Source organism: Chiloscyllium plagiosum, chromosome 1 (genome assembly GCF_004010195.1).
Source record: "Chiloscyllium plagiosum isolate BGI_BamShark_2017 chromosome 1, ASM401019v2, whole genome shotgun sequence".
In the NCBI taxonomy this organism is placed as follows: Eukaryota; Metazoa; Chordata; class Chondrichthyes; order Orectolobiformes; family Hemiscylliidae; genus Chiloscyllium; species Chiloscyllium plagiosum.
Window position 1 is genome coordinate 115006271 of NC_057710.1, and position 23917 is coordinate 115030187.

The window sequence follows — 23917 nt, forward strand, 5'->3', positions numbered from 1 at the left end:
TGTTTGAATTCAATCGTCAGATCAAATAGGTTACATTTAAATTCACAAAGCGACTCTTGGCATAGGTTCTGTCATTTTTCTAGGTCAGATGTTACTGCAGAATTCTTAACAATATGATGGTGTCATTTGGAAACCAGCAATGCAAAGGGATGGAAGGTCTCACTAAAATCTAGACATTAACACTACTACACCAAACTAATGTGCAATCAATGGTTGCAAGAGTGGAAATTTTTTCATTCAGTTCAAGTTAGTTGTGACCATAAGCTAATGATCAGTCCAAATGTCATTTCACAGAACAACCCGACGAATGTGTCACATGGAACAGGAGAAAGATTGGACTCTGCTGAAGAACCTTGTCAAAGTGTGGAAAGACGTCAAGTCACTCAGAGAATTCCAGAAATTTACTAATACACCTGTAAAACTGTGTCTTAGAAGGTAAACGTCTGACAATCTTTACAATTCTTGTATGTTAGTTCTAATTTGCTTCATTGGGCACTTTGGCCTAGAGCTTATCTTACAATGTTGTAAAAAGCATGACCATCCCAGACACCCTTCTTTACCTCAGTTCCTGCCTTCCATCAAGAAGAAAAGTCAGACAGTCCCCAGGTTGTGAACGTGGTCCATTCTCTAGTCTGTTTGCAAATCGATTGGTATGCAAGTCAGAGCATAATGCAGGGCAATATAAAATAGTTGTTTGTAAGTACAAGGAAACACTTGTATGTCAGGTCTTTACAATTGCACCACTGACGAGATGGCACTTCTAAATACAAGCATCCTTAAGTCAGATGTTTGTAAATTGGAGACCCCTAGATAGTGAGCAGAAAGTTGAGGAAACTCAACAAAATATTAAATCAGTTAAATTTCTATTTTGATTAAATTGAAGTTACTGAGGAGGAAAAATAGCAAATGGAAAGAAGTTATAACGCAGGGACCAGATGGTGCAAATCGATGATTGACAAAACCCATGATGAATGTGAACATTAGGATTTATAATGGAAGAGCTTAACACAAACGTCTGCCAAAAATTTGATGGAAATAGTACGTAAATGTTAGATATATAGAATGATTCCGATATTGAAATGTGTACATGCATCTGCTGATCCCTGTGATGAAATTACAACATCACAATCATTTCCAGATACTATCTGTAATAAATTATTACAACATTTTGGGTAGTGGGGCAGGGAAAAATTATTGAACCAGGTCATTGGTATTCAGTTTAAGGTTTCCATTATGAATCAAGGTCTGGAAAACAAATCAAACGACTTGTCACATCTGTTTGAATTTGTCTAGCTTGCAACCCATTACTATGTCCAATAGTGTAGCAATTGCTTCCAACACATGGCAGTATTCAGAGGATGTACAGTTTCTCTTCCCAGTTATATCAATAACGTAGGTCTTCTCTGAAGTCTGACCTCTGGCAGCTGGAAAAATTCTGCAAAGCTAGCCAGTGCCACAGACTGAGTATAACCAGACTATGGATGGGCTGGCTGAATACAATACATAATCCTTCAACAGAATTTTCCAGTATCTCTGTAAGATGAGTAGTGTTTATAAAATGTTTTCTGAAGTGGGTGGCACACTGGGATCACAAGCTCAGATAACCGTGTGGTAGATTGTTATATTTACCATGATTCTTGGGTAGGTCTGGATCCAGATTATTTGCAGCCTATAAGACCATGTCGAACATCACATTTGATTTCAACCTCCTTTTCCTAATGTGCTCATATGTTCAGCTACCAGCTGGGATTGCTGAATATAAATCAGGAGTGAATTCCTATCAGATATTCCCTGCCTTGCTGCACGATTACACTTACGCTGAGAATAAATCACCATAGATTCTGAAGATTTTTGGATTTTTAAAAATTTAATTTGGACTTTGTTTTGAAGAGCGTAATAGTAAGTCCATTTCAGTAGTTAGGTCAATTTTCCAGTGGGGGAGAAAAGGACAAAACAAATGACCTTTGAAGCACATATCCTGCATTCACTCTACGCTTGAGTCATGGATTATGCTGTGTGGGTATAGAGGCTTTGCAACTGTCCCAAGCAATCACTTGGAACAGACACTAAGCTACATGTTTTTTCCCTTTCGGGGTATGTTTTGCAATTGAGCTGAGCAGACATGAGACCTTAAATGCTGAGTACAGCGAATGCTGGAAATCTGAAACATACACAGAATGCTGGAGAAACTCAAGGAAGTTCTGAATAAGAATCATACTGGACTTGAAAGGTTAACTGTGTTTCTCTCCCTACAAATTCTGCCAGACCTGCTGAGTTTTTCCACCATTCTCTGTGTTTGTTTCAGACATGACACTTGCCTCAATCAATCTTTTAGTTGTATGGCCTGCTTACCCAGCATTCCTTAAAGGAACCTTACAGGCCATTCCTGAGGGAAATGGCCAGCCTTTGCTTGCCCCACTCCACCCAGCAGTTTTCCAACAGGCACCCTATGGCAGTATGGTAGGTGTCAGAAGTTCACTGCTTTTTAAAGTGAGGACCAAGAATCAATATCAACCAGGTCTTGGGACTTGATTGTTCAAATATGTGGACTACTTTCTGTGTCTGGTTAAGAACGTAGGAGCAGAAAAAGACCATTTGGCCCATCGATTCTGCTGCGCCATTCAGTAAGATCATGGCTATTCATAACCCTTAATTCCTTTACTGTTCAAAAATCTACCTTTGTTGTAGAAAATTCAACAAGGTAGCCTCAACTGCTTCACTGGGCAGGGAATTCCACAGATTCACAACTCTGTGGGTGAAGAAGTTCCTTCTCAACTCAGTCCTAAGTCTGCTCCCCCTTATTTTGAGATTATGCCCCCTAGTTCTACTTTCACTTGCCAGTGGAAACAATTTCTCTGATTCTATCTTACCTATTCCCTTCATAAGTTTATACGTTTCCTTAAGATCATCCTTCCTTCTTCTAAATTCCAATGAATATAGACCTAGTCTACTGAATGATTCTAACAGGGTTTCGCCCCAAAATTTTTTTTTTAAATCGAGTATGTGCCAATATTGCAGGCAAGAGGTTAACCGGAAAGCTGATGAAATAAATTATGAACGTGAAATCCAAACTGAGGTTGCGGAACTTTTGGAAGACTACCAAGAAGAATATGAGAATAAACTAGCAGAATATAAAAAGAAGTATGAAGAATGGAAGGCCTGGAGAAAGGCGAAGGTTTGTGTTTCTGCTTTTGTCTTGCCTGCAAATTATGATTATTATAAATATGGTTAACTACAGTTAGATGCATGTCTGATTAAAAGGCATATTTCATTCCAGGTTACTGGTTCACAAGGCTATTTTGGCTTTCTGTCTATCTGCTACATGTTTAGTTCATTCTCTTTAAACAGAATGCATTTGTTTATGACCAACATGCTTACTGCCTGAGGGAAGAATGAAATGCCTCTGTTTCATTAAGGCATTGATTGCCCCTCCACCACACCCATTATGAAATTGGCCAGGCGACAAGAAGCAATCACCTGCGTTTTATGAACTGATAATCAGCTAATTGAAGTTCAACAAAAATCTAAGAGAATCGCAGCCTGTAAATTCCCCTTTCTCCAATTTACACAAAGCCTAGATTCTTGTTCCCATCTGCAGTTTTAGGAACTTCAGACAGAAATCCAAACATGTATTTAGAAGAATAAGTAGAATCTATCTTTTGTTTTTACTTTTCACTTGTCATGCTTGAGATTATGTTTGATTGATATTGCTGTCTATAGATAGTAATTGAGATGTTACCCAGTGTCACGATATTGATTAGGGGTATGGTTAGCCCAGTTGGCTATGCAGAGTAACAGCAACAGCATGGGTTCAGTTCTCGCACTGGCTGATGTTAGCATGAAGGTCTCTCCCTCTCAACCTCTCCTTTGCCTGAGGAATGGTGACCTTCAGGTTTAACCACACCAATCACCTCTCTCTAATTTAGAGAGCAGCCCTATGGTCTTGTAGGACTAAGATGTCTTAATACTGAGGATGGTGAGTTTTAGTTATGAAGGGAGATTGGACAGACTGGGGTTGTTTTACTGAGCGCAGGAGACTGAGAGGGGGCATGATTGAGATGTATAACATTATGAGGGCAGAGATCAGGTAGGTGGGAAGAAACATTTCCCCTTAATGGAGGTATCAGTGACCGGGGGGTACAGTTTTAAGGGATAAGGGGCAGAAATTTTGGAGGAGATGTGAGGAATAACTTTTTCATCCCGAATATGGTGTGAATCTGGAACTCACTGTCTGTATGGTAGAGTCAGAAATCCTCATAACATTTGAGGAGTAAACAGATGTTAGCTTGCGATGTCAGCAATACAGACAATGGACCAAGTGCTGGAAATGACAGAAGAATAGTTAGCTGGCTGTTATTGATTGGCAGGGATACAATGAATCAAAGGACCTCTGTTCTGTGCTGTAGATCTCTATGATTCTGATGGGCAGAGTGCACTGGAAATCAAGCTTCACTATTCCACAAGTAATCACAAACTTATATAAATGACCAGTTTAATCACTGAAAAGTTTAATATGTCTAACTGTAACCATTATCACAAATTTAAAAAAACTCACATCAATAAACAAGAAAACATACCATTTATTCAAACAAATATCCTTTAATAAGTGGCAAAACAGATTATTATTTACTAATGCGTAAAATAAATTATATTCCCTTTAAAATACTAACACACTCATATTCATTCACAAATTGGATGGAAAGGCTGTTTTGCAGAAATATTATGGCTAGAAAATGCAGAAGCACCAGACTGGGAGGAGGTGCCCTTCTCACAGTTCCTTTGGTTGCCGGGGATGACACCACGTTGCTGTCGACCACATTGACTGTCAGGTTGCCCCAGATTTTCACTTACATTAGAAATTCTTCCTTTTCAGAGTCATTTAGTGTTGGTTTCCTTCCACATACACAGGGAGATCGAGACTCTTTGTAGAGATTGGAAGATGGGAGTGCAGCTGCTTTCCCCTCAACCCTGTGACAAACTGCAACGTAACCAATCAAAAGCTGCTTTTAGGAAATTTTTAACCCGAAGAAACGTGGTACCAGCATGCCTCTCCAAAGTATCAAATCTAGTTAAGAACTCATCAGTAAACATTACGCTATTTCATTTTTCCTTCAAGTTATTTTTTTGAAATTCTCTATATCACAGCAGTCCAAATGTCCATTGTCCAAATTTATATTTCTTTAAAAAAAATTAATCCTGACACTAGACTCCTGTCATTTGATAGAAGGCAAAGAAGAAAAAGAAGAAAAGTTCTGATGAGCAGGAGACTGATGATACAGAAGAGAGTTCAATGTTTGAGGAATTTCCAAAGCCTGATCCTCCAGAGCAAGTGGATGTTTCACTTGTCGAGCAGCAAGTTCGAACAACAGCAGCTAGAATTCGTCGTAAACCAGGAGAACCGGTTCTGACTCCTGAACTGAGTATGACAGCCACCGTCACACCTACCAACCAGTGTCCAAGGTAATAGCATGTTCCTGGTTTTCTGACATACAGCTAGAAAGAGAGAAGTAAAAGGGCTTATTCCAGAACGTTGCGCCTTTTGAATTATCAAATTTATTGAATGCAGGATAGCTGTGCTGAGATGATTCACTTCAGAGTAATCTCTGCGTATTAAAAAAATTCCCTATGCACACTTTCTACAGAACATTGCTCTTGATTTGTCACGGCTTTTCACACTTTTAGAACTCTTTATCCCCATCATAAATTTTTAGATTTGCAGTTGTAAAAGTTTTATTTTCTTCAAACATATCGGAGATTGTATGACCTGACTACTGAGATCCAACAGCTTGTTCAAAACTAATTTTCCTGACGAACTGACATTTTTCACGTTGAAGGAAAAGATTCAGAGCAGGCCTGCATCAACAACTGCCTTTTATCATCAGAGGTTCCTATAAGTTGTTGATGCACTTTGTTCTATTTTTCCTTCATTCAGTTCTAGTCTGAGAAAGTCTGCAGCTCAGCTGAGGTGATTTATAGAACCATAGAATCCCTATAGTGCGGAAACAGGCTCTTCGGCCCAACAAGTCCACACCGACCCTCCAAAGAGTATCCCACCCAAACCCATTCCTCTATCTTATTACTCTACATTTACCACTGACTAATGCACCTAACCTACATATCCCTGAACATTACAGGCAATTTAGAATGACCAATTCACCTAACATGCACATCTTTGGATTGTTGGAGGAAACCAGAGCACCCGGAGGAAACCCACACAGACACGGGGAGAATGTGCAAACTCCACACAGACAGTCACCCAAGGCTGGAGTCAAACCCAGGTCCCTGGCACTGTGAGGCAGCAGTGCTAACCACTGAACCACCATGCCACCCCACTTAAAAATGATAAGCTCTTTCTGGAGCTGCAGGTGGCTTGCCATCCAGATAAGATTATTAGGAACCGATTTTGTTTGGTAAGTTATGGCCACAAGCTAGTGTCCTTCCATCAATGTACAATAAATGCTCTGTACATTATGATTGTACTTGTGAATTTGCCTATCCACTCCAAAGAATAAGTAGCAACAAAATTCAACATCAACTGGCAAACTCTTGATTTTTATACAATATTTTAACGGGCCCCACAGAAACTGAACTCTTGCACATATGAAGAGATAACTTTCCCTACTTTATAGGAATGCTGCAAATGTATTGGGGAGAGCAATTCACAAGGATGGTTCAGTGATGAGAAACTTCAGTAATGAGGATAAATTGAATAGATTGGACTGTTCTCCTTGGAGAGAAGTTGTCTAAGAGGAGATTTGATCGAGGTTTTCGTAATCATGAGCAGCTGGATAGACTGGGTGGGGAGAAACTGGTACCTGTTGTAAAAGGAATGAGAGGTCACAGATTTACAATGATGTGCAAAAGAGACAAGAATAACGTGAGAAAATAAAATTCATTCATTCAGCATGCTGTGGAGTGAGAAGAGCATTAGATTAGAAATGGAACATCGGATTTAACTTTATGATGAAGTGATGCAGATCGTAATAGATTATAAACTATCTTCAATTTGGTGAAGAGATCAGGATATTACAAAAATGAAAAAACTGACATGGATGTGGTGGGCCGAAAGGCATCAAACTCTATGCTCTCGTCCTCAGTAGTTCTTTTGTAATTTGGAGCAAATAATGTGAATGTCTAACTTTTTTTTATTCATTCACAGGATGAGGGTGTCACTGGTTAGACCAGTGTTTATTGCCCATCTAATTGCTGAGATCAGAAGAGTTGAAAATTTCTGAAAATGCATAATGGTTTTTTAATTTTCTGTTATGTTAAAACATTTTCTGTTCTAGACTCTTGTAGAAAATGGAGTAGTATTTGAAAAGATTACTTTGGTTTTACCTTGCTGTTTTTAAATTGAAGATTGTGTAACTTTCCTTCAAGTATAATGGTTTTTTAAAAATGTGCATTTGTTGTACACTTTGCTTACCTCTAGTATATTCCCATCCAGTTTTTGTTTGCTCTACTTTGTAGAGCAAAGTAAGTCAAAATTTAGTAAAAATCTATGAAAATATGTTTTCTTCTCAGAGGAGAACAGCTGCGAAGGCAAGATGTACAGAGGTCCACCCTGTATGCCAAAATTATTTTTAACAACAAAGAGGTCTCCAGAACCAGCAGCCAAACATTATCTGCTGACTTCAGGATTCATTTTGGACAAATATTCAATGTGCAAATAATCAACTGGCCCGAAAGCATAAAGATCCAGGTATTTGTACAGGAGCAGTTCTCTGAGTTGAATGGGTGCCTCTTAATGTTTACTTGAATACATTGAGCAGAATCTTTTTATAGGGGTCTGAGTGATGTGGACTATGCGGGGATGTATGGCAAAATCGGGAACAAGTGCACTGAGGCACATCTCAATATCTAGCTCCATATTTTGCAATTGGTGTGATGTGATTCTCGCTAGACAATGGTGAGGTGTCAGTTGATGGTTATTATTGTTTGTGAGACCTGTTTTAATGTTGTATGTTTGCCTCATTAATATTCAGACTCCCATCTCACCAAACTCACCAAGTAAGCTAGACATCAGAAAAACTCAACAAGGAAACCAGAGTTAGCCTCTGGTGGATTCAACTTGCTAATTCTTCCAAACAACCTCCATGTTGGACAAAGAGCGCCCAACGTCTGTTCACATACTCCCGCATCCACAGATATTGGTATCCAGCACGTGCCAGCATTTAAGAACCCTTATGGCACACCTCCAATCCACTTGCAAGTCGCTACTGCACTTCAGTGCTGAATTGCAAGCTTCACCAGCAACTATTATTGTAATGCGGCTGCAAGGACACTGTGCTCAGGGACACGTACCCAGCTCATGGACTTGGCCTGTGCATCTCTGGGCTCTTCACAGTGAGTGAGAGAAGATGTTCCAGGCATTAGTGAGAGTGCTATGGCATGAACCTTGCTGGGTGAAGGGTACCGTAGCAGCAATAGCATGAATATGAGGTTTAAGGACGAAGATGTGCCACTTACCTTGTCAGACATTGACCTTCTTCCTATAATGGTGTAAATTTCTCTTGAGCACCGAGACTGCCATATTCTAGGGAGCACTCGCGGACCAGGCTGACACGATCTGGTGTTGTAGGCTCCACTAGTCTTGGGGGATGAAGAAGGTCCCTCCAGTGCACTACCCTATCCAGCAGGACCTCTAGAGACCCTGCCTGCAAAGCTAGGCCTGCTGTGTCTGGAGAAAATAATCGGAACTCTGGACTGACAGAGGGCTCTTAAAGATTCTGCAGGCTTAAGGGATGGGAGTGAATTCTGGACTGTCCACTGAGTAGCGAGTTGTTCCAGGAATAGTGTGTGGTCAGGTGGGGCAAGGATTGGACTTGAGAGATGTAACAGGGTGGGGCAGTAATTAATGAGGAGAGATTGATTAGACACAGTGAGAGAACTTGTTAATCCTTGCAGCACAAATCTCTACAAAATATCCAACACAACTCAAACTTTGCCAAAGCAACTGTAACATTCAGCCATTAGTGTTTTTTCCTTTTGTTTCACTTATGTTAATGCATATTGCTCTTGATTATTTGTCATGTGCCAGCTTTAATCTTGATCCATGGCTCAATCCTGTTCTGTTCTCATCTCACGATCATCAATCTACATTTTCTAAGGAGAGTCTTTGGGAGGTAAACAGCAGCTGATTTTATCTCTGAGTCCTGTGACTAGAGCTTACATCATTATTGCCTCCCAGCAGAGACCAGTGATGAGATTTGGCATCCTGATGGTTAGAATTGCTCAAAGACACAAAAGGATTGTTTCAGAAAGGTAGCAAAAGAAAATGCTCAATGTTTGGAGAAAGTAAATTCTATACCAACGAATAGTGTATTGGCACAAAACTAAATATATCCAGTTTCCTTGCTTTGAGCAATAATTTCACATAAGCAGTTCGTTCAGCTCCTAAGGGGCATTCTGTTGGGCCATGGCTGATGTTCACAACTCCATCTATCCCTGACAGTTGAGGACCGAATGAATCATGGAATGAGGGAAACGGACAAGAGATCAGCCACTATTGAATGGATTGTTGGAATGGGCTTGTTTAGTCTACTTCATCTTCAGTTTCCCCACTGGTGGCCTGTAAAACTTCCTTTCCAGACCCTTTGACCAGTTTATTGCTCAAAAATGCATTTACCCAATTTTAATTTATGAGAAAAATGAAGAACTGGAGTTCAAGTTCAATTTTATTAAAACAATTGCAAGTTAAATAAACCCTTGAGCAACAAATTAAGTTAAACCTTGTCCCAAAGCTGACTGCCTACACATATACTGCCCACTCAGGTGAACTTGGTTAGGTTGCGGGATTTAATTCACTGAATTCAATCAATGGGTGCACTCAGAGTTGATTTGGTACGAAGGTGAGTTTGTGATGGAATCTTTGCTGGCGGAGTTTTCACTGAGGGGATAGCTGCCATGTGTCCTTTCTTATTCTCCCCCCTCACCTTTCTAAGCCCTTCTGGAATGTTCACTAACTTCACCCAATGGGGTCACAGCATCCAGTGAGTTTAAACCATGTCAGGCTCGGTGTACTTATCCCTTTCCAAGATACACAAACATAACGCCTCATCCTATTGTTCTGGCTGAGTACATCTCAATGCGTTTCTGGATATAACAACTGTCCTATTGTTCAATATGTCCACCAGGTCTGGGCTGATTCCTTTTGGCTTTTGACCTCTGTGAACCATGACTTTCCATCAGGCCTTGCTTGCAGAAACTGTTCAGCCAATTTTATGATGGGCCTAGTTGCTTCAGCCGTTGGCCACTTTGCCACACCATATTTCATATTTCTTACCCTTACCTAAGAAAATACATTAGGATAGGACTTGCAACCACATTGACTTGTCATTCATATTCTTCTGAGGAAGACCTTTTCAGATTTTATCCCATGTTCTTGATTCTCTCATGAGAGGAAATACCTTCTATCAACTTGATTTGCCATATTTCCCAGTTCACCTCTCAAAGCCAGCATTCAAAAGGAAGCAAAATTTATGCATTTAATCTGACAATGAAACCTGTAAAGGAGAGCATCGTTCTTGTCAAACTATGCCTAAAACCCTCCCTAAACCACTATGGCATAGATTTTGTAGGCAACAGTGAAGCGAGATTGCTCACCACTGATTTCAAATAAAACTTTAGATTAGATTACTTACAGTGTGGAAACAGGCCCTTCAGCCCAACAAGTCCACACCGACCCGCCGAAGCGCAAACCACCCATACCCCTACATTTAACCCTTACATAACACTACGGGCAATTTAGCATGGCCAATTCACCTGACCTGCACATCTTTGGACTGTGGGAGGAAACCGGAGCACCCGGAGGAAACCCACGCAGACACGGGGAGAACGTGCAAACTCCACACAGTCAGTCGCCTGAGGCGGGAATTGAACCCGGGTCTCTGGCGCTGCGAGGCAGCAGTGCTAACCACTGTGCCACCGTGCCGCCCACTTTGTTGATCAAGCATGGTTTGTGCCCAGTATAGTCTGTCAAAGGTAGTAAACTGTGACTTCAGGATTTCTGCTTGAATCTGCTGTTAACCGAAACCCTAATGTGCTCAGATTTAGAAAGGTTAGAGCAGCAAATGCTGCAAAATTGTGCAGAAAACTTGAGAGTTCCAGTCCATTATTATCATTGCTGTGGTGCATGCACAAAGCTGAATGCAATACTGCGATGGGGTCTGACCAAGGCTGTGTACAGTTGAGGGATGCTGTTACTTTCCTAAACTACGTATTGAATTTAAGTGTGCACCATGTCATCACAGCTAAAGAAATTTATCTCTATAATTTGCTAGGTTTTAATGCAATGAAGTTTGCAGAACCTTAATAGATTTCTGTTAAATCAGGTGGTCCTTTGGACTGACCAATGTATTGTAGTTTTGTTATTTTGGTGTGAATAGTGGAGTTCAGTGCTATCTGTCACAGTGTGGTTATCAACATGTACAATGCTACAAATAAATGCAATAATTACAGATTTTCCACACTGTTGATTGAAAAAGTTGTGCCTAGATAATTTTATGTAATTCTTGTAATCTACCAATCACAATTGCATCCAATTATTTTTCTTAAGAAAAGTAACTATCTATTCATAAATTTAGTAAATAATAGCTTTAAAAGAGCTATCTTCCATTTCGAATGGAAGTATTCATCAAAAAAAGTCCCAAATTTAGCTATTTTTATGGGTTGAGGTCAAGGACTATACAATTCCTAGCATACACTAGAGTTCCAGCACATGCGCAAAGTGGGACCAACCACACATTTTAAACTTATAATTTCCGATTTTTGTCAGGATCTGCCAAGATCAGGCACAGCTCAGCCGTCCTCAGATGCATGCATTGTGGTGGCAGTGGTGCGAAAATCTGACCCAAAATGAAATCCGGACTGGCCAAAAAAAGGGAGAGTTTCATGACCGATTACTGAGTCAGATGGAGAGGAACAGGGGGATAGATTCCATGCAGGGCAAGTACTGCTGTTCGCTGTGTTGCTGAGAAGGTCTCTGAAAACTAGCTTTGTGCAAATGGAGTTCAGTATGAAGTCCCAGGAACCATGTGGTAACTCCATGCACTTAGGACTCAGGAGAGGTCTGGGAAGTTGAGATAATGGTGGGAAGTAGTTTGTTATATTTTGAAGAGAGTTAGAGCTCATGAATAGCCCTGGAGTACCACTGATGATTCTGTGCATCTGAGAATTAGGAGGGCAAGAAGACTACAAGCAGTATTTGAGACTCTGAGAAACGTAGTAGCAGTGTCAGCTTAGTGAAGCTACCTGTCTGAAAAGGAGCTGTAACTGTACCCATGTACTGCCTCAGGAATCCAGTAGAATCCAGTCTCGAGGAGAGAACAAATGTCAAGATATGAGCAGCATTTGAGGCAGTTCATGACGGTACAATTTCTGAGGGAGGTCCACAGCTAGATCATTGAAAGTGAACAATTGGAAGCCCTCGTAAATAAAGTTTTTATCAGATTTGGTGATAGATCCTGTCATTGACGTCTTGGTGATCTGCTGAGAAATCTGTGTACTTTATCTTGAACACATCTGCAACTTGATGTGCTCTGTATAGTTTGTCTGTCAATCCATATTTACCTAACGATAATTGTGAATGTTAAAATGTAAATTGCAATATATATGTTCTAACTTCATAAAACTTTGGTATAAGGTTTAGTTTGAACTAACTAGAATAAACTGTTCTGTTCTGAAAGTAACTACTCCCCTAGTCCAGATAGTGACATGAATTTGGCGATCTTGTGGTCTGGAATTGTAGCAGCATTAATTAAAATAATTAGTACTACATATAAAGACCTGGCAAAATGTGTGTTATTCAGTTGGAAAGGATGGCTTGCATAAATTAAAAGTGATCGGTTTGGAGTTATCACCTGGCTAATGCTATCTGATTGGTTTCTACCATAGTCAAATGTTAACTGGTGAGTTTTTGATTCTAAATTATGAATGATAATTAGATTGCTTGAAAAACTACTTTATATACTAATTGTACCACTGTATGTTGCACTTAAATTTCTTCTAAAAGTTCAACCTATGTGTCAGAGAATCCTGGGGCAAAGAAAGCCATCGCCTTTCGCATTTTGGCAAGAATCAACACATTCAGCAATAATCAATTTGTTTGCATGACGTTATTGTGTTTTATTTTCTTTCTTGTTTTTAGATATTTGAAACCATGGGAATGAGCAGCACGAAGACAGAAGTCTTTATTCCCATCCCAGAAACCACTGTCCTCACAGGGAGTGCCCTAATTGATGAAATAGAGTTTAGCAATGCTCACCGTATAACGTTTGACCATGAGGGAGTTGGAAGTGGTAGGTTTCAAGAACAAAGTTTTCAAAGCTTTGGTAATTTTACTCAATGAGAAAGCAACTGATCGTTTGGGTATATTTGTCCTTCAATTTAAAGTGATCAGATTATTAATTTAGGGAAACAAAAGAACATTAGCATTCTGCTTGCATCAGTTGTTGTTTTGCATTAAAATTTGTGAACTAAAAAATTCCAACACTCCCAACATTTATTAAATTTAATGTTGAAGTATAAAATGTACAAGTTATCATTGACTTTGGGTATTTGATGTTGAAAATGTTTCTGAAAATTCCTTTTTGTTTATTATTTTCTGCATGCTAATGAATATCACAAGAAGAGATCTATGACATGTAGACTACACTTGATATACAGCTTTGCCCATCCTCATGTTGAAACAGAGTAGTGCTCTTTGTCATCTGGTTTATAAAAGATCCACTAAAGCAGCATGAAATATTAGAGATGCTGTACATTGTACATCATGCCACTCAAATTGTCTCACCAGCAACAATGAGACTTCCTCTTTTGAGCAATAGCTGCAAGCTTTAACTAATGGATGGTATTTCCTGCTTTTCACTGAGGGTCAATTCTCAATTGGACTGAAAATGCTTTGCATCTTTATTATGAAGTTGAGCTTTACAACCAGAAGGAACAGCAGTTCCTGAATTATTTGCTGAATCCTCAGAGATCATGGAGGTTTGACCACCAGGATTTTCCTCTTCTTGACCTATGGTAGCTGTATATTTTTTAAAATATTATTATACAGGCAGTTCTTTCTGCTTCTTCAGCTGATTTACATAGCTTATTGTTGAGCCAATCCTTCTGTGGTTGCAAGGGTAAGGTTTGTTGTCTAGGAGAAAGTGAGGACTGCAGATGCTGGAGATCAGAGTCGAGAGTGTCACGCTGGAAAAGCACAGCAGGTCAGGCAGCATCCGAGGAGCAGGAGAATCGACGTAAACCCTTAATCAATATTAAGGCTCATTCCTGATAAAAGACTTATGCCCGAAACATTGATTCTCCTGCTCCTCAGATGCTGCCTGACCTGCTGTGCTTCTCCTGCGTCACACACTCAACTAAGGTTTGTTGCCGCCATTTTTAAAAATCTATCTGCTATAATGACTTGTTTCTAAGTCTTGTTTGCCCTCCCCAGTATCTGATTGTCCTTTTGTACTGATTTTAGCCGGTACATTACCAATTGTGTTTCTTTTTCTCTATGATTGATAAAATCTAGTTTCAGAGGATAAGTTGGTTATCAGTTCCTACATTTGATCAAGTATCTTCCTTATATTAATCTGAAAGCCCTGTAAAAAGTTCATCATTGTATAGTCACTATTGAGTTAGTACTTCCTCATGTGGTAGACACCAGAAATAATCCTTCTTATATTTTTTATCTTTTAATTTTTCATTATTCTTTCCCATTCATACATCCTAAATTATACTGAAGAAAAGAATGGTAGCTCTGAACATTATTTGCTATATTCCCCTCCCATGTTCATTTTGCATCATTAGTGTCTATTTCGAGTTTGTCCTTTCTATCCAATGTTATCGTCTTCCTTATTCTCTCTAAACCTTTGTTAACGTTTAATATATCGATCACAGCTAAAAGAACAAAGTGATGGTTGCACTTATTGATGCTGTGGTAAAATTGCTCAATTATCTTAAGGATAACAGGGAACAAGAGTAGGCGTGTTGGTCCTTTGAGCCTGTTCTGCCATTCAATAAGATCATGGCTGATCCGATTTCTGTATACTCATGATAATCTTTCATCCTCTTAATAATCAAACCCCAAATACTCTGCAATAAAAACATTAAAAAGATTCTACATCCACAGCCTTTTGAAGGGGCTAACTCCAAAGTCACTCAACCCTTTGAGAGAAAAAAAAAGTTTTGTTAATGTTTTCTTAATCCATCAACTGTTGTAGTATTGTCAGTCGATTTTCAGAAGAGTAATTCTGAGTTGTTTTTGTCGTAGGTGTGCCATTTTCCTTTGAAGCAGATGGAAGTAATCAGATGATCCTGCTGACTTCTGGCAAGTTAGCCTGTAGTGTCTCCTGGGCTGTCAGAGAGGACGGTGTGCCATTGATACCACCAGTGCTTCATGAAAATGTTGGGGTTCAAAGGTAAAATTAGTCACCTTGCTTTGAAACATTGCCAAGATTTTACAAAATAACAATACTGCTACTAACCTCCAAGAGAACTGCCCACAATGATCAGATGATCTAAGTGGCAAACGTTTTCCCTTTCCCGACAATAGTTTGAATCAGCTACTGAGTCCAGGGAATCTCCAGCCATCCAGCATTGGCGAGGTCATCGAGCAACCAAGCACATTGAAGTATTTTCACTGCAACAAAATGGAAAATAATATTTTCTCATTGTTTTTCACATTTAATCACATGTTACAGAGAGCAAAATAAACAATTGTGACATTCGTATGGATTTAAGATCAAATCTGAAATCCCCAGAACAGGCATTGAAAAGTCAATAACTGTCACTTTCATAACTTGTTCCTCATATCCACAAGTATAGAACTACGTTTTCAAGCCTGGAAGCTTTTGGCAATGATTATAAAGTTAGTGCATTGTTAAAAACCTAATTACGCCTACATTCAAGGCGTTTCATTTCCAAGAATTTACACGGAAGGATTAGTAGTTAAAAGGGCAAGTTCTTATCAGTTTGGTGAGCACCCCCTGGACCTTCATTAGTCCCTGTGCAAAATTGATGCCAACTCTGTTGTCCACTCATCAGTCTTTGCTGTTCCCTCTCTATGCACACATAGGCACCAGGATGTATCCTGACAGAAAATAAAGTTGCCAGTCTATTGATACCACATTGAAAAAGATATGCAGTACACTCATTGGTACAAAAAATCTATCCAATAAGTTGCAGTTGTTTTGGCTAATCCTGTAGGAAATAAACGTTTTGCTTAAATGCACATTTGTTTATGTACCAAGAATTTCCATTTGGAGCTGTCCATCCACCAGCACCCCATTGTTAAAATGATAGTTATGGAAATCATCCATTCAGTACAAATGACATAATTACTGTGTGAACAGGCACTCTAAAATGTAGCACTTTATTTTTAACTCCACAAGTTTTTGAACAGCTTCTTCACAGTTTGGCCAGTCCCAGTGAGCTTATGTATTTTCACATAGAACTGTACAGCAGAGGAACAGGCCCTTTGGCCTGTCTTTTCACAATCCCAACGATTCTCTTACCTCTGCAAAAAGGTACCTTACCTTGCAGAAAGGTGACTTACCTTCATCAACAGTGTCTCAAAATCAGATAAAAACCGGACCGTATCACTTCAAAAGGGGAGAAATACAAGGTGTTCCTCCAACCTTAATCTTCCAAGCCCAACATCTCCACACACTCCACACTCCTCATTCCCGACCCATGCCAATGCATAAAGCACTCTCTACTTATTCCCTATGATCCTTTTACCTAGATGTCAACTTAATGCTACTTTCACCCGCCAAATATGTTTTCTTCATCTACCATGCCAACTCAATGAATATCCATAAGTCCCATGTAACCAGGATAAAATCATAGATCTATTACTTGTATTTTTATAATTCAGATTTCACATTATTGAGAAAAGCACTCTCATTCATAAATACACATTTTGACATTTCTTGACACTGCTTGATAGGTCGACACGTGGTGATAGGCCTCGACAAATTGGACAGTTCCACGGGGTATGTATATCTTTTATGCACAACCTTATCCACAGTCCCAAGGGCACCTCCCCATTACATTGCTAAGCCCCACCTCCAGAATGTGCTGGGCCAGTATCACAGGAGTATCTTAGCTGTCCAAGGCGATATCCTGTCTATCCAAAAGAAATGCACTGAGACCTATTTTACCTGATCAAACCGCCACACTCTTGATTCCAGACACCAGGGACTCTGAATTCATTTTCCAGTGGAAGAAGCTGAAACATTCCTGTGAATGTTCAGGTGCAGGGCTTGGGATTCCCAAAGTGTTCTAGCATTTTCACCTTGGCAAACTCTGGAGCCATTATGACTCTGTATTTTTTTTCTCTTTTAAAGAACTGAATGCTAATATGACATTAGCACTTGTGTATATTTATTTTCATTTTAGATCTTTGAAACACATGGATGCCATATTGTCTATTGGAACATCTGGATTAACAGACATGAAAAAGTTGGTTAGGTGGGCAGCAGAGTCCAGACTTGATCCAAATGACCCCAGTAATGCGTCTCTGATGCAGTTAATAATGGTAAGGGCGTGTAGGGTAAATCAAGAAAAATATATTTTTCTATTGTATTATGAACCAAGATGAGTGCTATAAAGATTTACATGGTCTAGCTGCTGTAAATTACAGTTGTCCACCTTACATTGTTTTAATAATTATATTACAGCAATAATCATTGCTTGTTTAAAGGGCTTCATTTTCCAAACACCATAGTGGTTTGGTTTAACATGAGGTAAAACACGCGCAATGAGTAAGTAATGTTGTGGATTCTTGGTAGTCATGTTTTGGATTTGTTATTACGTTGATTAATACCTGCGATGCTGGTAATGATCAGATGGTACCTCAGAAGATTATTGAATACAGAATTCTGAGATTAATCCATGTATGGTATGCCTAGTCCTTCTCAATGCAGCTCTTCAATACAGTTGAAGCATCTTCTTACAATGTGTCCACCGTGCACTATGCTCTCAGATATCCTGTTAAAAGAGGTGCCTTACCAAAACCTAGCTGTAGTTCTTAATTTGTACTCCACACATTGGCCACTGTTTGGAAATGTTACTTCAGCAGATCCTTTATTGTGGTTCTAGCATCTTTAATTTTGGAGCCTGTAGCATTCCTGGAATATCACTTGCTGGGTGCACCATTATAGCATGGATGTTTGAGCTGACTTCTCATTGTGGGTCAGGTTCAGTGCAGATGTAGGCCTCTGAATAATTTTCTCACTGCTTCGCAGCAGTCGTACTTGATCCATTAGACATTAATTACTTTGCATACTGAAGCAATGACATGCAGATCTGTGAGCATATCTGGGGAACACCGTGTGAATTGATCCTGGTCTCCACAGCGATCACCAGCCTGCCTGTAGAGACAACCAGATTCAAACATGCCAGCATGGTGCTAATAATGTTGATGGAGTCCTCCAACATGTCTGACTGCCTGCCGTTCCTGTGCCTGCCTATGCAGTTTGATGATATCATTAATGGTTGAGGCCATGGGATTGTCTTTTACCTGAGACTGAGCAGGGTGCCTCGTCTGCAACATTCTTTTGAGTGTCAGTGACCTCGGGTATTTCTTCCTTGGTCTCGTGCATAGACCCGTCAGTGACATGCTCACCAGATTGTGCATCTAGATTGTAACTATATAAAATACTCACTCGGGTGAGTATCTCAACATTGATGGGACTTGCAGAAGTGCAGGTAAAAGCTTTGATGTTGCGTTGCTTGAGGGTTCATTGACTACTTCCTCAGAGATGGAGTTGGAGCTGACGCTCTCCAGTGCTGGCTTCTTCTTAACAGAGGTTCGCTGCTTGCCTTTAGTGCCTGCATTGAAGAGAGGGATTAGTTATGTAGAACGGATCAATGAAAAAGCTGCAGGTCGGTTAGCCATTGAGATCTCACCATCCCCACATGAGCGGCAATGTTCTTCTCCAGCTAATTGTAGAATTTTTTCTCCTTTTGTAGGCAGTGAGCAGCCTGATATGACTATTTCCAGGCACCCCGCCCCCCAAAACCAACCCAATCTGATTGTGGTCCATTGATTCTCACAATGAGATGAAGGAAGGGACTAAGTATGTTGGAGGCCGATGGAAGAGCCCTTAGTGATGGTACAGGAGTAGTGGAGGTGTGCCCAGTGAGTGAGTAGGAAACACAGTGGGTAGAAAGGGTTGGTACTTTTACAGGATGAGGTTGGCAGGAAGGGTTAATCCTCTGGGAGGACGAGGTGGGTGAGAACCACTGTGTGGACATGATGCATGCAATAGTAAGGGAGAACTGTGGGCTTTGGATCTTGATGATATGTGGTACACTGGCAGAGTTTAGAGTGCATGGTGGCCTGTGAGGGTGAGATAGTAGAAAGAACATTACCCTTGCAGAATGTAAAAAAGTTGTTGACTTTGTTGCTGTAGTTCTGGGCTTCCGACTTCACTTGGGAAACAACACTGGCTCGTGCTGCTACCTGGGTTCAGTCTGGCTCGGTTTGCTGATGCAGTTTCTTGTGGCAGTTCACAGGGAAAAGGATGGCCCCATTCTCCACAACCACATGCACCAGCACCTCCCTGTCTGCAAGGTGGGGAGGGAGGGTTTTCCCGTCAGTGCCTCAGTGGTGGAGCAACAGGGTGTAAGGGGCATTCCCTGCTTTATAATGTCTGAGGTGGTGTGCGTTGAGCTTGAAATATATTGCCAGATGTGTACCAGCAGAGGGCCACAATACTGATAAGTGTTTTCACCTCTCTTACTGCACGGTTTCCCGAGAAGGCTGCCAGAGAGCTTGGTGGTATAATTAGTGATGAAGAGCATGGGAAAAATCACTGAGAGCCATACAGAGTTAGTTAATTATGGATATTATTGAGCAAAACACTTGAACTACTATATCAGTAAAGGATTGACAGGCTGGGTTTCATTTTGCTCAGAAGGAAAAGGTTAGGTGGCAATCTCATTGTGGCCTTTAAAATGATCAAAGGTTTTGATAATCCGTGTACAGAAGGAATGTTTCCTCTTAACATCAGAGCAAAGCTGAAGCCATTATTAAAGAGCAAGTGATCTATCAGGTGACCTACAGATCACAGAGGGCCGCCCTTACTGAAACATCCCATTGTGCATCCAAAACTAAATATTATTACCTGACAGGATTAAGTCAACAAGGGCAAGTAAACCTCCTGCTGGATAGCACATACCACCCTCTCCTGGCTTTTAAATCGTTACTCCCCTCCATATTGTCAGTAAAGTGACGGAAGGTGTCATCAACAGTGCTGTCAAACAGCACCTACTCAGCAACAACCTGCTCAGTGATGCCCAGTTTGGGTTCCACCAGGTCCTGACGTTATTACAGTCTTGGTTCAAACATGGACAAAAGAGTGATTACCAGAGGTAGGGTGAGAATGACAGCCATTGACATCAAGGTCAGGCAGCATCCAAGCAGCAGGAGAATCGATGTTTCGGGCATAAGCCCTTCTTCCTGAAGAAGGGCTTATGCCCGAAACGTCGATTCTCCTGCTGCTTGGATGCTGCCTGACATGCTGCGCTTTTCCAGCAACACATTTTTCAGCTCTGATCTCCAGCATCTACAGTCCTCACTTTCTCCTAGCCCTTGACATCAACGCCACATTCAACAGAGTGTAGCATCAAGGAGCCTTAGCAAAACGTAAAATCAATGGGAATCAGGGGGCAAAATCTCTGCTGGTTGGAGTCATACCTAGCACATAAGAAGATAGTTTGACATGTTTGGTACCACTTGTGATTCTTCAGATACTAAAGCAGTCCGTGTTCACACACAAGATGTGGACAATATCCAGGCTTGGACTGACAAGTGTCAAGTAACATTTGCACTACACATATGCCAGGCAATGTTCATCACAATAAGGTATAACCAAACCACCACCCCTTGACATTAAATGGTGTTACCATTACTGAAACCTACGCTGTCACCTTCCTGGGATTTATCATTGATCAGAAATTCAACTGGACTCACCACATAAATACAGTGGCTATAAAAGGAGATCAAGAGGCTAGGAATACTGCAGTGAGTAACTCCCCAAAGCCTGTTCACCATACACTTGACTTGTGCTTTGTATATGATGGAATGTGTCCCACTTGCATGGATGGGTGCTGCTCCAACAACACTCAAACTTGACAACATCCAGGACAAAGCAGCTCCTGATTAGCACCACATCCACAAGCACCCATTCCCTCTACCACCGACGTGCAATAGCAGCAGTGTGTATGACTACAACATGCATGGCAGAAATTCACTAAAGATCCTTAGATAGCTCCTTCCAAACTCAACAACTTCCATCTAGAAGTACAAGGGCAGTAGATACATTGGAACACCACCAACTGCAAGTTCCCTCCAAGCCACTCACCATCCTGACTTGAAAATATGTTGCTTTTCCTTCTCTGTTGCTGGGTCAAAATCCTGGAATTCGCTCTCTGAGAGCACTGTGGAACAGCCTATAGCCTATGATCTTTAGCAGCTCAAGAAGGCAGCTCACAATCACGTTCTCAAATACAATTTGAGGCAGACAATAAATGCTGGCCATCTAGTGACACCCACATGCCACAAGTGTGAACATAGGTATAGTTAGTAAAAAATAAATAAAAGCAAATTGCTGCGGATGCTGGAGTCTGAAACCAAAAGAGAAAATGCTGGAAAATCTCAGCATCTGTAAGGAGAGAAAAGTGCTGATGTTTCGAGTCTATATGACCCTTTGTCAAAGCTTAAAAAAAAGGGAGAAATAGGGAGGTATTTATACTAGGCTGAGAGAAGGTGAGTCATGGCTGCAGAAGCAAAGGTAGCAGTAAAGAGGTGATAATGACAGTGCATAGAGAGATTATAGGGAGATTAGGAGCTGTGAATGACCAAGGCTGAAGCCGGAGGTGCTGTGTGACAAAATATGTGGGGGATGGGTGAAGCAGGGACAAAATGGAAAACGGGAGAAGGGTAGCAAAGGGGAAGAAGAGAGGAAAAAGGTGATGAGAGAGTGGGGAGTGAGAGAAAGACAATCAATAAATAAGAGGTACTGAACAGTGAAAATAATATATATAAAAAAAGGAAAACAAAATAAAATTACTGAGCAGAATGAAAACAGGGGTTGAGATGGGATTGGAGGAACAGCATCTCATCTTCCGACTAAGCACATTACAGCCTGCTGGTCTCAACATTGAATTTAACAACTTCAGATGATTATCCCATCTCGACCCCTCTGTTTTCATTCTGCTCAGTAATTTTATTTATTTTATTTTCCTTTTTTTAAATTATTTTTCACTATTCTGTACCTCTTATTTATTGATTGTCTCTCTTTCTCTCACTCCTCACTCTCATCACCTTTTTCCTCTCCTCTTCCCCCCTTTGCTACCCTTCCCCCCTGTTTTCCATTTTGTCTCTGCTTCACCCATCCCCCACATATTTTGTCACACAGCACCCCCGATTTCAGCCTTGGTCATTCACAGCTCCTAATCTCCCTATAATCTCTCTATGCACTGTCATTATCACCTCTTTATTGCTACCTTTGCTTCTGCAGCCATGACTCACCTTCTCTCAGCCTAGTATAAATACCTTCCTATTTCTCCCTTTTTTTAGCTTTGACAAAGGGTCAGTCAGACTTGAAATGTCAGCTCTTTTCTCTCCTTACAGATGCTGCCAGACATGCTGAGATTTTCCAGCATTTTCTCTTTTGGTATAGTTAGTAAGTTTGCAGACGACACCAAAATTGGAGGTGTAATGGACAGCGAAGAAAGTTACCTCAGAGTACAATGGGATCTTGATCAGATGGACAAATGGGCAGAGGAGAGGCAGATGGAGTTTAATTTAGATAAATGTGAGGTGCTGCATTTTGGAAAAACAAATCAGAGCAGAACTTATCCACTTAATAGTAAGGTCCTGGGGTGTGTTGCTGAACAAAGAGACCTAGGAGTGCAGGTTCATAGTTCCTTGAAAGTAAAGTTGTAGGTAGATAGGATAGTGAAGAAAGCATTTGGTATGATTTTCTTTATTGGATAGGGCATTGAGTGTAGGAGTTGGGAGGTCACACTGCGGCTGTACAGGACATTGGTTAGACCACTTTTGCAATACTGTGTGCAGTTCTGGTCTCCATCCTATCAGAAGGATGTTGTGAAACTTGAAAGGGTTCCGAAAAGATTTACAAGGCTGTTGCCAGGGTTGGAGGATTTGAGTTATTGGGAGAGGTTGAATAGGCTAAGGATATTTCCCCTGAAGCATCGGAGGCTGAGGGATGACCTTATAAAATCATGAGGGGTATGGATAGGATAAATAGACAAGGTCTTCCCTGTGGTGGAGGAGTCCAGAACTAGTGCTGTACATCTCTATGACCCTAAGTGAATACAATAGCTAACCCGTCCCCACGTCAACCTCCTACAACCTGTTTGACTGGGTTGCACTTGGTTTTCCACCTGGTGGATGGGTTCCATTGATGTGTTCATTCAGTTCAGGCCCATAATTACAATAAAGCAATGACTATTATTTTAATGTTCAAATTGAAGTAGGATTACATGTCATTCATTGCTGAAGTTCATCCAAAGTAGTGCTTTCCTAAATTATGAAATGACCCAGTATCAGTCCTGTGCCCACTGACCCATATTAGCTCCAGGTCGAACAAAATCTCAATTAAGAAAGTCCAAACCTTGTTTCAGATTTGTTCATAACCCCTCCCCTTTCCCTAGTCTCTTGTAACCTTCCAAACTCATTAGAGTCCCTAAATTTTGGCCTCCTGCAAATCCCAAGTAAATATTTTCCAAATGAACCTGTTCAGAGATTTTATGATACACCTCTGGAGCTGGTTAGGGGGAGGGTTGGGTGTGAATGTTTGAACCTGGGACTCCTCACTCAAAGGAAGGTACACTACCACCACACATTTCTTACACTTCCTATGAGTTTTGAAAAGCAACTGTGTTGTGATTT

The 23917-nt window shown here is 40.6% G+C and overlaps 1 protein-coding gene across 1 annotated transcript in view; it reads left to right on the top strand.

Moving 5' to 3' along the window:
* The window catches only part of cc2d2a (coiled-coil and C2 domain containing 2A), a 183697-nt gene that overhangs the window by 102908 nt on the left and 56872 nt on the right, over nt 1-23917 (top strand). The window contains exons 15-21 of the mRNA XM_043700613.1: nt 295-435; nt 3019-3175; nt 5225-5460; nt 7525-7702; nt 13148-13298; nt 15263-15410; nt 17392-17530. Of these exons, the coding sequence (XP_043556548.1) occupies nt 295-435; nt 3019-3175; nt 5225-5460; nt 7525-7702; nt 13148-13298; nt 15263-15410; nt 17392-17530 (1150 nt within the window). The remainder of the gene's footprint in view (nt 1-294; nt 436-3018; nt 3176-5224; nt 5461-7524; nt 7703-13147; nt 13299-15262; nt 15411-17391; nt 17531-23917) is intronic.